This window comes from Amblyomma americanum, chromosome 4, assembly GCF_052857255.1.
Source record: "Amblyomma americanum isolate KBUSLIRL-KWMA chromosome 4, ASM5285725v1, whole genome shotgun sequence".
NCBI lineage: Eukaryota > Metazoa > Arthropoda > Arachnida > Ixodida > Ixodidae > Amblyomma > Amblyomma americanum.
This window is the reverse complement of record NC_135500.1, coordinates 137439573-137454652: the sequence shown is the minus strand read 5'-3', so window position 1 is coordinate 137454652 and position 15080 is coordinate 137439573. Positions and strand designations below refer to the sequence as shown.

The 15080-nt window shown below is 47.2% G+C and overlaps 1 protein-coding gene across 2 annotated transcripts in view; it reads right to left on the bottom strand.

Moving 5' to 3' along the window:
• The window catches only part of LOC144128418 (myotubularin-related protein 13-like), a 77067-nt gene that overhangs the window by 21852 nt on the left and 40135 nt on the right, over positions 1 to 15080 (bottom strand). The window contains exons 24-32 of one of the 2 annotated variants that reach the window (XM_077661807.1): positions 14803 to 14915; positions 13916 to 14170; positions 11863 to 11922; positions 8292 to 8458; positions 7384 to 7560; positions 5842 to 5946; positions 4299 to 4484; positions 1950 to 2309; positions 166 to 420 (exon numbers count right to left, since the gene is read on the bottom strand). In XM_077661807.1, the coding sequence (XP_077517933.1) occupies positions 166 to 420; positions 1950 to 2309; positions 4299 to 4484; positions 5842 to 5946; positions 7384 to 7560; positions 8292 to 8458; positions 11863 to 11922; positions 13916 to 14170; positions 14803 to 14915 (1678 nt within the window). The remainder of the gene's footprint in view (positions 1 to 165; positions 421 to 1949; positions 2310 to 4298; positions 4485 to 5841; positions 5947 to 7383; positions 7561 to 8291; positions 8459 to 11862; positions 11923 to 13915; positions 14171 to 14802; positions 14916 to 15080) is intronic. The other variant, XM_077661806.1, reaches the window with a different exon arrangement.

Here is a 15080-nt window from a genome sequence, read left to right as displayed (position 1 = left end):
GTAAAGTTGAAAGTTACCAGTTCTGCATATATGAGCATTAACCCATTAAGGCTATCGCATCATACCGTAAAGGAGGAGCTAGCTTTTTCGCCCCACAAGAACACCTTTGGAAGCTTGCAAGCAAGCGGTTCTGGTCAGTTAATGAAAGACGAGTATTGCACCCACCTCGAGCAGCTGCGTGAAGACATCAGGCTGCGCATCAGCCACGTCGTCGTAGCAGGGGTGCAGCGTGCGGCGCGCGGGGGCATTGCTGCTGGAGCCACCCCCCACCCTCTGCAGGGGCATTGGGTCAGGGCCCCCCTTAGGCCCTCGTTCAAGGACGACCAACTCAGGATCATAGATGGGGCCGTGGCAAAGGGTCTCCTCCAGGTAGTAGTCCCACACCTCCAGGTTGGACAGGTGTGAGTAGGGACGCAGAACCTGGCACAACCAAAGACAGGTCCAGTTAATGGCAGATTAATGAATTTTCACTAGCCGAAGCAGTCACCGCATGCTATGATGCACACTGTAATGGAGGACTCCAAATTAACTTAAACTACCTAGAGTTTTTTAGCATGCGCACACAATCTCGGTGCACAGGCCATTTGCATTTCACCTACATCCAAACATGTCTGCTGTGCATGGGGGTAATGCCCAAAACTCATGCACAGCAGCTGAACATCACAGCTGGTGAAATACCATGATGGGACAGCCCACTTTCTTAAGTACTTCACTCTCGTGATCAACCATGTACAGTAGCACCTCAATATAACGAACGTGGATATTATGAATTATTGGTTATATAGAACTCTTCCTAAATATTTTTATCTACAGCAGAATCTCAGAGATACAATTTTCAAGGGGAGGCGAAAATATTCATAGCACCAGAAAATGAGAAAAATCTGTTTTCAAACCATGAGACGTGCACAAAACATTTATTTCTGTGGAAAGAAGTCACACATGTCCTTCTGGGTATATTTTTTTTTTTTTCGCGAGGTCAGCCAGCAGAAAACTTTGAAAGCTGAAGAATTGGGCTGACATGTTCTCTCGCCCAAACTCGGATGTCATGGCAAGCGACACAATATCGAGGGCGTACATCGTTTCGGCTGCCATCGGCGGTTATTCATCACTACACTGGTATTCATCTTCTTCGTCACTGTCACTGCTTTAAATTACAGGCTGCGATGACACTCCTGCACGATGTCTTCCACTGTGCACAGACCACAGGCGGCAAGATCGTTGGCGCTACAGTCAATGCCAATCTGGTTCCAGACATCAACAGGAATTGGATCTAGCACTTGTGAGGTGGTAGCCACTGTGGATTTGAAAATCCCACACTTTGCGAAAAAATTGACAATGGTTTAGGGGAGAAATAATCCCAGGCCATTGAAATGAAATGTGTAGCATCCAAAGGGGACAGCGCAGCAACCAACCTTTGAAATGGTGCTTAACGTTTCTTATAATGCTCCTTCAAACTACACACCATAAATGTGGCTGCTCCAACTCATCAGAGACATTTCATAGCACACAGTCTGCATGCTACATCAAATCCAGTAAACCTTACGTACTCACTGTGACACTGACAATGCGGCTTGTTTTCGAAGCCGGCAAGAAAGCACTAATTAAATAAAGACCCAGAGAAGACAAGTGTTTTTGTCCCTTCTGTGGGAATATGAAATGTGCCCATGAAGCTGATATTGATATTTTGGAAAGAATGGCAAACAAGAAGTCCAAGTCCAACTTCAGAAAATGTGAAATATGCTAAAAGTATGCTCATATGAGGTGTGTATGCAAATCTAAGTGCCCCTTTCATGATCAATATGTAATGTTGGAATACTGAATAAAGCCTTCTAGAAAACTGTAGCTATAAGTAAACTGCACAGGCATACTTGCCGAGCTTTCAACCCAGCAGCATTGTGCTCACTGTGGTGACAGGACAGAAAAAAACTGCAAGAAAAAGAAAGTCGCACCTCATCCTCCAGGTTGGCTTGGTACCAGAAGTTGTAGAAGGCCGACGACTTGCACCACAGGCGGTCAGCGTACTCCCAGAAAGACGGTGCTGCAGAGGCACGGGCAGATGACGACGCAGCCGCTGCAGCGGCCGACTCCTCGTCCGACCCGCTCTCGGCTGAAGCCAGAGCTGCAGCAACGTTGCGGCCACTTCGGTGTAGGCTGCTTGCGCCGCTGGGCGAGGGAGTCCAGCCAAGCTCGACACGCTCCAGCTCAGAGTCGAGCAGGAAGGTGCGGAAGCGGCAGGACACGTGGTGGTACGCCAGAAACCGCAGGAACAGGTCGTTGAACTCAAACGACATCGGGAACTGCCGTAAAAGCTGCAACAGGGTAGAGGAGAAGGAGCATGCTGAGAAAAGGCTAGTCTAGGGTATAAGGCCCAGGTAGAGTTAGACCTCTAAAGAAGAAACAATTGCAATAAACAGTCGCAATCAGGAATTGTGCAAGTTTGGCCTTGAAAATTAGAAGGTGCCTTATGTAAGCATCTCTCCCCTGTTACAACCGAACAATAAGCCATGGGCAGCACAGCCTCAATAAAAAAACAAAACTGGCAGACGACTACGATAGTCGGCAATTCGATGTTTGAGCACACTCTTCACACGCTGCCTGCCACCGCTGACAGGTGGCGTGTCAAGCTGCTAGCCAGCCCCAGAGATCTCCCATGCCAGCCACATTCCGGTTGTCCACTACTCCGCTCTCTCCGTGGCAAATGGCCCTTCACTCTGCTACTACCTGCCAACATGCCATCTGGCATACCATAACATGCTACCTGTCAGGTGGCATGTTATGCCGATGCGAAACTCAGGAACGGGCACCTAAAATCTGCACTCTAAAATAAACTAGAGGCTTCCTAGCGATACCACAATACACGTTCAATCTTTCCTTAACGTGAGGCATGCTCTCTACCACCTGGTTACCACTACAGCTTGAGCCAATCCTTAAATGGCCTTGCACTGCTATCATCTGGTGAGCCTTGTTAGCCAATTTGGCGTTATTTAGTTGAAGAATCCCTGCTTGTTCTTTGACCCTTGCAATTAAACATGAAACTTTGCAAAACTATAATCATTTCAAAGTGCAGTGTACTTTCTTTTTCAGGCTGTGTGCTGAACTCAATGTTAATTTCAATTATTCCCTTGCAAGAACTGCCAGCAGTGCCCACAAAGCTATTTATTTATTTATTTATTTATTTATTTAGTCCTCAAATTACCCGTGGACAAGGGTTTTATATAAGGGGCCGCAACTTGGGCATCTAGATATTACTGCTGGCACACTGCCAACAAGCTGCGAGACGTTGTGGTCAAAATAAGTCAGAAATCATCTCTTTTACTAATGTCTTCCCAGATAAACTTCGTTAGATCGGGTTTAGTGTTCAAGTCTGTTTCATTATTTCGGGCTGATGATAACATTAAAACCTATGGGTACTTGCTGGAGAATCAAAATTTGTTCGTTAGATTGGGAACTTCGTAAAATCTGATTTCGTTAGATACAGTTTCGACTATTTTTTTTCCATCGCCCTTAATCAATCGCAATTAGTGCTTCGGGTCCGGTGAGTACTTGGCACTCGTTTACAGCTACATTCAGATGGCTCTCATTCTTTACGACGAAGAAAATAAAAACTGCATGTCGGGCCGCAAGTTCGACATTTCGGAAAAGATGCGGCTGCAGCGAGGCAAAATTTTCAGCTGTTCCATGCGATGTCGTGGTGCGGTTGTTTGCGAAGTGCGAGATTTCACAGGACGTGGACGATGGCAGAAGTGTAAACGAGCAGTCTAGCGACTAATACAGTTTCGCTGTGGAATGTGCCCATGGGCACATCCTTCTTTTTTTTTCCTGAAATGTGATACGGGGGGTCAACTTCCATTCGAATCGACTTACAATCGTGTCAATACGGTAAGACGTTTGGGCTCAATAGTGTCAGATTTCACAACGGAGATAAATATGCAATAAAAATATTTCTGAGGTGAATGATAGAACACAATCACTATTTTATAAAGGTCTAAATTACTATTAGAGCAACCAAGCCTGAGCATAACATCTTAATGCCAGCATGTCGCTATTCTACTGGATTAATAGACAAGCAAGCAAAAAAAAATTACCCGTGGGTATTAAGAACTAGTTCCATCTGTCCTATTGATATTCATGTAATCGCAAATCTGCAATTCGTACATAATGACTCTGAAATTGAGATGATCAAGCAAACAGAGTCGGTCAGCTTGGCTAGGTGCTATAGCAAGTCAGCAAAGCTTTTTCTTTGCCTCATTAGAACTGCTGTTTTGCACCATTTAGAAATAAATTAAGTTTGTCATTACCTGATGAACAACGTCAAGGAACTGGAGGAAGATTGGCGCGAAGCCACTGGCAGCAGCGGCAGCAGTCTGGTTTCCTCTGTAGGAGAACCGGTACCCAAACGCTAGCCATTCCTTTTCAATGAGCACCCGGAAGCCCTCATATGTCCGGTAGTACGGATCCAGGCACAGCTGAGCTACAGACGCCACCTGCAGTGCACAAGACAGGATGCATATCTTGTACATGACAGCAGTGTATAAAATAAAGAAAATGGACATGTGACCATACAATGTGACATGGCATTCCTGCATCAGCAGTATAATTTTAATTTTTGTCTTGCTGCGGTGTCACTAGTCGAAGGATCGGCAGGTTCCATCACAAATGCTAAAACATGACTGAGGGCGAAAACTAGCGCTATGCTGCTTTAGTCCCTACAGCAAGGCCAATCGGGGCAAGGCTTGGCGGGAACCAACCAGAGTGCGCCGCACTCTGCTCACGCGAGCGGCGCACGTGCGCCACGCTCTTGCCACGCGCACTACATCATGCAGCACACCTGGGCATCAAGCACCTCGTTCTGCATTCCGCTCTATAGTGGTGCTGGTGCAGGCCGACAGCGACGGCTCCCATGCGAGCGCTGTTTCCTCAAGCTCCTACTAGGGGCACGCAGCTGCGTGCCTCCTCCTTTGACTTTCCCTCTCACATTCTTTCCATTGCTCCAACGGCAGCAGCTCCGATGCTCTTGCTCATGTCTTTCGCTCCCGCTATGGGCACTACTGCTGTGTGCCTCCCATCGCCCTTTCTCCTCTCTTCCTCACACTCGTCCGCTCTGGTCGCAATGCCCACAACAGCACGTTCCTGAGGAAATGTGAGCTCTACTGCTGATGCAGTAAACATAGGGAATTAGATAGGGTGAGGATAAGAGGTGTATGGGAACTTTCCACTGACATAGGCCCACAGCCCGGATTTGATTACAATCAGACTGCATGAACAAGCAGCACACAACTAAATCACACACCAAGATGAATGATGAAAATTTTACAAAAAGAAAAAGCTCTACTACATGCTAGTCAAATACTGATATGGCATGTTGATACAGAGCGAAAGTAGAGTGCAAGTCAGTAGGAGGCCACTGCGGTGGCTCAGTGGTTGTGGCACTCGGCTGCTGACCCGAAAGATGCAGGTTCAATCCCAACCGCGGCGGTCGAATTTCGATGGAGGAGAAATTCTAGAGGCCCATGTACTGTGCGATGTCAGTGCACATTAAAGAACCCCAGGTGGTAGAAATTTCCGGAGCCCTCACTATGGCACCCCTCATAGCCTGAGTCGCTTTGGGACGTTAAACCCCCATGAAGCAAAAAGAAAAAAAGCAAGTCATTAGGACACCTGAACCATTTGCACGATACCCCTGCTACTCAACACCTACACGTAGTGTGTATAGACACATGTACGACCATACAGATTGGTCTCACTCAGACTTAAAAGCATTGTTTTTTACAGATGACTCTGCATCTGAAAAGTGCAAATTGTAATTTACTACACATCTGAGACAACATTTGAGCTACCAACCTGGCAGGTGAAGTCCCAGCCATCTTCAAGGCACAGCATCACAGAGGAGCCCTGGACGTCAATCAGGTCTACAGCAGCACCTGACAGCTGTAGGATGCACTGCAGCTAAAGGGAGAAGGAAAAGAAAAAAACATGAAGACAGTTATAGCCAACTCATTGCAACGCAAATTGTATACATTGTCAAACTCAATGCCAAGGGTAGCACCAAGCATATAAAGTAGAACTTCATTTATTAAAACCACCTGTTTATTTGAACAAATCGTTTAATCCCATTAGCACCAGATGTTCTGCAAACAGTTTTCTTTGTCTGAACAAATTTTGAGTTTCTTTATCTTTAAAGTTTGCAAGACGAGTGTACTACCACACAGTTTTTCTCTGCAATGACAGTTTACCAAATGGTGCTGTACAGTAAATGGAACTGGCAACATGCCAGTGAAGCCAATATGATTTTTGCATCTGAAAGGCACTGAGTTCGAATGATCTGAAAATGTCCCCTCCTTCAAAGACAATGGCACTAACTATGCAAATATTGGCTTTTTGATCCCTGTTATCATCCTCATCTTTCAAGCCTGATTCACCCCTTCTCATCCCACTATCCCCCCTCCCCGGTCTCTCTATTTTGCATCAACTATATTTATCCCGTGCACACAGAGCTTCTTGACAGCATTTTCTTAGCAACTGTTTAGAGTAATGCATGTTTTAATGAGGCTATAAATTTCAGCCTAAAAATTCGAATGAAATGCTGCATGTACTTGAATCTAGGCCGATTGTTTTTTAAAAAAACACGAGATATGGAACTCTTATGTTGGCTTAGATTCGAGGATTTTGTCGTTGCATTAATAAGATACGATAACAATGCATAAAAACGAAAAAGAAAAATAGCACACAAATGGCGCCCGCACGAAACGTCAACAGAAGACGGCACTGTAGCTGTTACTATCTGTAGCTTATGCCGATAAAAGCACACACGGGCATTGGCTGCCCTTTTCACCTCCTTTCCTCTTTCTGTGGTGGCGTGGGCACATGATAAGAAGGTCAGTAATGATGAGGACGAGCGGAAGCAGGTTTGTAGAGACAAATTCTGCAGCATGTTATTCCTGCTGTCATTCTCAATTTTGTTTTTCGGCTGGCTTACACTCGAGGAAAGTTTCTTTTTTTTTTAAATTGGCCTTCAACTTTCGCGTGCCGGCTTAGAATTGAGGCCGGTCTAGATTCAAGCAAATACAGTAACTAGTTCCTTAATCTTGTTACTAAGGAGTGGCAGGTGTTCTTTGATAATAAGCAGCAAAAACAAGTTTTCCGACAATAATCAGCACGTCACTTGCCCATGGTCCTGTAACCTGCCAAATAAAGTCCCATGCTTTCTGCATATTCATCACCCAAAAGCAATTCTGAAGATGCTACCATATCAAAGCATTAACTGGCTCACAGTTTCCACAATCGGGCCCATCTTCCAGCACCTATCTGAATGTGCAAGTTAGGTTGCAAGAAACGATAAAGCAATAGGTAGGCTATACGGAGTGACATGGCAGGCAAACTTACTTGACTGAGCCACTCGGAGCCCTCGACCATTTTGTAGAAGCTGAGCTCTGGGCTGGCAGGTGGCGCACTGGGGCAGCAGGCACGCAGCAGCTTCTTGAAGCTGGCCTTCACCTGCCGCACTTCGGGGTACTCCACGGGAATGAGGTCACAGTTGGCATATGTCTCTGGCTTGATACCCTGCCAATGCCCATGCCACACCCCAAGACAAAGCCACATTTGAGCTCCACTGCATCTCCACATCTCAAAACAGCACTCAGACTGTCAGGAACACAGTGGTGCTGAACAAATGTGTTGACACGAAAAGGCCCTTTAATGCACTTTAGTGTTCCAGTGAAGTGCCTTTTCTGCATTTAACTCTCAACCACTGCCACAGCTAAGACTGACAGCTGACGACTCATGGTCACTGGCAGACTCCTTTGCCGCAATGAGCTCTCATCTTGGCATTCACAACAACTGTGTTTACTCACAACGAATTCACTTTCTTTCAAGAACAGTGTTCTAATTTGGGAGATGCATTTATTACACAAGGTAAAATTTACGCCACAGTTGAACCTTATTACAGCAAAGTTGAAGAGGCCTGGCGATTACTTTGTTATAGCCGAAGTTTTGTTATGGCCCGTGTTAAGAGCTTCCAAAAGGAACCATCATTCCTTCTTTATAAACTGTTTCATTATAACGAGGTTCAACTGTAAATTAAGAATTTTCTAAAATTTTATGACTGATGTAGAGGAAGCATTTATTACGTGAGTGCATTCATTACACAAGTAAATATGGTAATAGCTTAAGGCAAGCAGGCCACATTTCAGCAAAGACACTGTGAAGCCGACGAACAATGACCTTCAAGTAAAGGAGCACCTGTAAAGATGGGCACAAAGTCTTCTGAAGTGAACAGCACAGCACATATGCACCTTGATCTGGGACTTCTCTCCGAAGATGTACAGCGCCACCTTGTGCAGTGTGTGCACACCTTCCTGGGAGCCGCCCTCGGTCAATCTCGACGCTCGCAAGGCAAACTCTGGTGCCAGACTGCCTGTTGAGCCATGACGACGGTCCTTCAGGCTGCCCCAGCGAGACTCTGCGCAGCCATTGAGATGGCGCTCAGAGCCACCATAGGAAAGAGGCACACAAGGGCCGGCAACACAGCTCTGCAACCTTTTCATAACATTGCACAAGTGTCTACCAGGTAGTTATTTGTTGTGTTGTGTTGGGTTAAACAACAGGTTAAAATGTTGTGTCAAAAGAAATAAAGGTTTTCAATGTGCCACTCTGCAAAAGGGCACCACCTGACAAAGCACTTCTGGTATCAAAATGGGCCCACTGCGCCGGTCTCGACACCAGAAGTATTTTGTCAGGTGGCGCCCTTAGGGCCGTTGTACGATCGTTTCGGAGCGCCTTCCGCCTCGTCCGTTTCGGGAGCGGAGCTGGCGGATCCGCCTCGTTCGGCGAACGGATGGAAAGTTGGTGAACTTCAACTTTCTGGCGGACGAGCGCATCCGGCCGGGGACCGGATTGCAGCTATTGGCTGCTTTTCCCGTGACGTCAGTGACGTCCGAGCCCCTCCTCCCTCCGCCTCGGTTCTGCTCTGCCCCGGCCTGCCGGGGCAAGATGGCCATCCGTCGACTGAACTGGGGAGCGCGGCCTGGGCAGTGGCAGCGATGTCGCGAAGCATATTATATTGTACACATCTTGATATTACCAGTGTTCAGAGCGGCTGCAAACTTCGCCGCGTTCAGCAGTGGCGAGCGATAGTTCCACTAGTTGAATTCTGTAATCATCTACGTTGACGGAGTTGACAGAGCGCCTCTTCAAACCGATGCAAACCTGTCCAGTGGCGGTGTCACGAAGTGTTTATTTCGAGCTGTTTTTGGTTTTTGCATGCGTTTGTAATTCCTGCTGCGGCTCTGCAAACCGACGCAAGACCTGTGCAATGGCGGTGTCACGAAGTGTTTATTTCGAGCTGTTTGTGGTTGTGGCAAGCGTTTTGAATTTCTGCTGCGAGTTATTTTCCTGTGCGTGCGGAAGTTTCACAGCATAGCGACAAGTGTCCGCGTAGTGAAAGTGATTATGGTCGGTGCGAGTGCTTTCCCGTCAAGTCAGCGATATGTTCATCTGCGAAAAACTCGCGACGCCCGCCGTTTTCCGAATGTTGAAATGAACTTGGAGCTGTGCAGCTGGTCGCTTCCGTTGCGATGGCTGCAGTGATCGTGACCGAGGCGAGCCCACGACGTTGTTTCTGCTACATATCAAACTGCTGCGTGTGCGACTTGACACGATCTTGGCTGCACGGCCGTCGCAGTGTTTTCTGCTGCGACAACAGCAGCGTCGCCAGTCTTGTGCGTCTTGGTGCACGATACAGTGGTACGTTTTATGATCATGGGTGCGCAGGTTGAGACAGTGTGCCAGCGGCATTATGTAGCCTGTGTGAAAAAAATCGGTGCGCAGTGAAAATGTCAGTTCGGGGGCACCGTCATTTTGTATGTGTGTGTGTGTGTGTGTGCCACACGTCAAACAAAGGTACCAAAGTGAATTAAGCTGTCTCTATGCTTTTGTTGGAGGCCTGTTGTCGCCCAGTTGGCGTCGATCTCGCAGAAGACGTCGTATAGGCTTGCGTCTATGCCTACGCTGCAGCTGGACGATTGCGTCGGCAGCGACGAATTGTGCAACTAATTGCCAGTTCACCCTGTTTGCGTTGGCCATGTACCCACGCAAAATCTCTACACAAGGGCGCTGACGAGAGCCGCCGACAAAAGCAGGAACTTCAACACGCACACCATGGCGATGCCGAAGCGCAGCCTACTAGGCCTAGGTGCAGGTCGCCGAGGAACGGAAAAAAGTACCACGTGACCACGAAAAGAGGTTATTATTTGGGGGGGGGGGGGGGGGGCGCTCGTACGGGAAGTAGGTAGGAAAGGGGGGGGTGGAAGCGCAGTGTGCAGGGATATGGGGGGTTTGGAGAGGGGGGCAGGAAAATGGGCAGGGGAGAAGGTAGTCGGGCGCATACCGATCTGCCCCTTGGGATGCGGGAGCCCGTTTCGGCGCGTGGAGCGATGCTGGCGGTGCGCTCGCGCCGGCTAGGTTGCCACCAGCCGGAGAAGGCTATTGGACAGACGGATATGCCCGGCGCGCCAATCGGCATGCTGGGACCATCCGCCTCGCTCGCAAGCGCCAAAGTGATCGTACAACACCTTTCCGCCTCACGTCCGCCTGGCGGCCGAAAACTGGCGGACCGCTCCCGAAGCGGACGAGGCGGAAGGCGCTCCGAAACGATCGTACAACGGCCCTTACGCAGAGTGGCACGGGTCAGAACTTTGAGGGGCGGTTTGTAGCTTTTGCCCCCGATGGTAAATAAATTGTAGTTTAATATGACATCTCCGCGTGCTTTGCATAGCGGTTTGTCTTGATTCATGCTTATGGAGTTGTATGTGACCAAGGAGAAGGCGTTATAAAGCTTCAATAAAATGTTCTTGGTGTTAGCAAGAGTTCCATTTGCTCAGGAGGTTGATTTGCTCCATGTATCTAAACCAGAACAGTTGAAAACATTTAGCACTGCTGCACTTTGTTGGTATCCACTGTTCATTGCTGCTGTGTGCCCATGAGAAAAAGAGACCAGCATTACAACTGTGCTCAGCACAACCTTAAAAAAGAACAGAGCAGGAACCATTCTCTCCTTGCCTCGCATGAACGAATATCCTAGCATGTGCTCTGCACGAGTACGAGCCCTTGTGCTGTCTGATGAGCTCTGCTCCATCATGCAGCGAAAACCAACCAGCCAATCGACACTTGTGCAAAGTTGTAGGAGAAAGTAACATATCTAAATGCGCTTATTTAATGACAGCTTCTTTGTAATTCCGTTGCTGGTGCTGCAGATCATCTAACAGGAGCTGTTAACATATGGTTCTAAAGTACAGTGTGGAATGGCCTTGGTGGCACAAAAACAGGGTCCCAAAAGCTGTGTTTCAGTGCTAAACTCTTTATTGTCCCTCAGAACTCTTCGTTTGTCTGAAGTACTGCTTGTGCCAACAATGGCACAAAGTGAATTCAGCCTGACCAGCAAAGAAAAATAAGATCAGTACAAAATGGACCCATGCAAAGTTTAAATGCATTTGGGGCAATATTTGCACCATGAAGCTATCATTTATTTGCACACTAACTACTATAAGCTGCATTCATGAAATACTATGCCTGCCATAGTTTGAAAACCAGTAAGACTGTTATGAGCACAACATAGTTAGCCTCAAGCACCCAGAACCTAGGCTTTAAGTTTGCGTACTGTAGAAAGCATTTGGTGGCTTTAGTGATCCTGAACTCTGCCAGCATAGAAAATGGTTGATTAAAGCAAACACAGAGAAGAGGCATAATGTATAAAACTGAAAGCAAATGAAAAAAACATAGGGAAGAGGCCTTTCGAGACACTGTAAGGGGTGAGCAATAGGAACAAAATAAAATCTAAAACAGAATATCAAACCAAGGGTCACTCACTCTGAGATGGTAACAGGCCTCGATTTAGGTTCATGAACATTTGGAAGGAATCGGTAATCTCTAGAAAACAAACAAAAAGGAAAGTTGGGGAGGGGAGAGAAATTTAGGAAAACAGTGGGGGCAGAAAACGAAAGAAGTTGGGGAGGTGGGAAATAATCAAGAGCAGGTTGAGTGATAAAAGGGGAGAGGAGGGTGAAAGAAGTAGGATAAAACCTCAGTAATGCAAAACAAGTGCACGGGTTTGGGCGCCAATAAAAGCACACAAAACATAAAAATCCCCTACCATCATCACAATAGCACAAAAAAAAACAAAACAAATTGCAATATGCAGGTGGTAACAAATAAGTGCAGCAAAAATAAGAAAAAAAAAAGCTGTGAGCTTCTTTGTGCAGACTTGCCCCTCCGAGTTCCTAGCTACATGCCTTAGATGCGAGGCTTCTCATGGCACTTGTGCCTAAAAAAAATTGTGAGAACCCCTGTAAAACATGGAGAACCTGACAGGAAACATCAAACTACGGGCTAGTCTGCAAATTCAGGTTTGACAATTGTTTCTCTGAACACAGAGACGCCTCCCTTTTGAATGGTAAGCACCATAGTATGTTTCAAATTCTGATACGGAAGTAAAGGAGGCTTTGGCTATTGAAAAATAAAGGGGCACTCCCTTTCACATTACACCACAAAGTAAAAGCAATTTGTTTTGACTGCGAACTCCCACAGCTTTAATCAACGAGCAAAAATGGCCATTAGTGTGCGGGTAATGGCGATGCGATAAATTCAGGAAACCCAAGTGCCGCCAAAGCAAGGCAGCAACTCAGCTGATAAAAGAGGAGCCACAGTCGATCCCCTCGATGGGTCAATTTCAGCTGTGAAGTCGTTCTCTTGCCCTCAGGGAGGCTTAGAGATCAACTGGATGAATGCTGCCCGAACACATGACCCAGGATGCAAATAAAGGGCCCCAAGATTAGCTAGTCGAATCTAGACCACTTTTGTGCTCTTGCTTCCATTATAACAGTGCTGCTGTTGTGGCTGGGCGTTTTGAAAAACTTGTGAAATGTGTCTGCGCACAAGACCAGTGTGTACGTCATGTGATGCATGTAGGGCCAAATGCAGTTTTCAATTAAAAGTCACTTGGAGGAATTTCTGTCATACAATGAATTACGGTTAGTTGGCTATAAAACTTTCTTGGCTGCCCATACACACTTAAAAAAGAAAATGACTGAAAATCTAGTGATATATCAAGAAAAGTAGCTGTACAGTCTAACATTGCAATTTACTGTAGTGATGAAAACCAGTGCCTGATACTCCAGCAAGGAGTGCTGACGCAGGACAGACTGTCTAAAGCACAAAGACTGGCAAGCTAAGCGTTATGTATGACTTTTCTTGGCTAACAAGTTGTCAGCCAGTGTTTGTCCTGTGTTTCTTTTCTCACCCACAATCTCTTTTGCATTGTTCACAACAAAACGTGTCAATAACTAGGGCTACAGTAATTGCATGTGACGCTCACATGACTATGTGCTGGCCACGTTCAACTGGGCTTCCAGAACATCTATGCAAGAGAAACGACTAGATTTCTCATGAGCACCATTTCATTCTCTAGTACGCTGTTGATTGAAAAGAGCCCTAAAATGCCCTTCCTAGCCTTTCCATCATTCATGACTTTCCTTTGCACCATGTTATCACCTGCTGTGGCACTGACTATGAACTGACACTGTGGGCACCTCCCCTGTATTACGAGTAGAGGAGAGCTCACTCACAGGTGCACTGGCACAAAAGGCACAGCAAGAACACATGGTATATCTTGCAAACCACAAGCCCCGCTTAGCCTGCCCCTGCATACCTTCCAGCACACTGGCAACTCTAAATTTAAAGACGACAAAAGCCTCAGAAACAAGGAGATGGCAGCCATGACGTCCCATAGTACTCCCCCACACCCAAGATCCACTCCAGATGTTTGACTTATAAATTTAAGGCAAAGTGCTGGCACTGAAATCCACCACAAAAGCAACGCTGAGGGGAAAAGCCAACCGAAGGGAGTTAAGGGAGGAACACTCACGTTTTCCCCCTTTGCCACCCGAGGAGCGCAGGCTGTTGACGGCCTTCTGGAAGGGGTTGTGCGATCGGCGCGCCGTCTCGGGTGTCAGTGTGGGGAAGTTGTCCTGGGCCCCTTCGAGCACCAGGGAGCTGATGCTGAGTGACGAGTCGTGCACGCCGGGCGAGGCACGCGACGGCTGGGACAGGGGGCTGGCCCGCACCAGCGCCGCCACGAGCTTCTCCTGCTCGATCGAGGACGACGTCTCGCTCGCCGTGCCTGCAAGGAGTGGAACCACAACAGCACACTGCATTAAGAATGCCCCTCTAACTCGTGTTTCTCCGTGTGACTACAAAAGCACTTGCACTGGGGTGAAAATCCCAACATTATGTGCACCATGGGTCTTATTCCTACGAGCCCGATTTATACCAGTGCTTCCATCTCTCAAAAGGAAAAATAAGATGTAGGTGAATGATGAAGAAGCAATAGTTCGTGTCCTCGATTCTGTTCTGTTCTATCCTAATATTCTAAGCCAGGCTCAAGGCTGTTCTGTCACCTCTCAAAAGAACCCGAAGGTGACATATAGGTGAGCACTGATTAGCTCTAAATGCTCCTGGAAAAGATCAGAAATGCCAGAAGAAGTGATACTTGTCCTAAATGGCTTTTCGCACAGTTCTGACTGTCCAAAATGACTAAAGAACTTAACTATACCAAATACCCAGTGGGCCAACTGAAATATCGAAGTTTCGTTTGATTCAATTTAAAAAGTAACATTTACACACATTCAAGCTGTCAGGATCTGGCTACAGCTACGATGTAATGGCACTGCAGGCACTGTGCGGACTGACCGACAAGTTGGCCCACAATGAGGAAGGGGGAGAGGAGGAGAGTGGAGGGTGAAGGAGACCCACTGGAGGTGGTCGGGTGACCCTTGAGCATGCCCATCACGCCCTTGCCGTGGAAGCCGCTTGCCCGGATCAGCAGTGCCTTGGTGCCTGGATGCCGCCAGCACACCGAGGGAAACCTGCAAGGCCATGTGCAAGAGCATCATTAAAATGTGCATCGAAGCAAGCGATCATATGCACACAGGAATGTTCCATGGGCCTGACTTTCTTGTCAGTGACACAATATCGAATATTTAGCTCCTTGGCCAATGTTCTGGAAGTGTTTGCATAGTGGAAATGTTCAC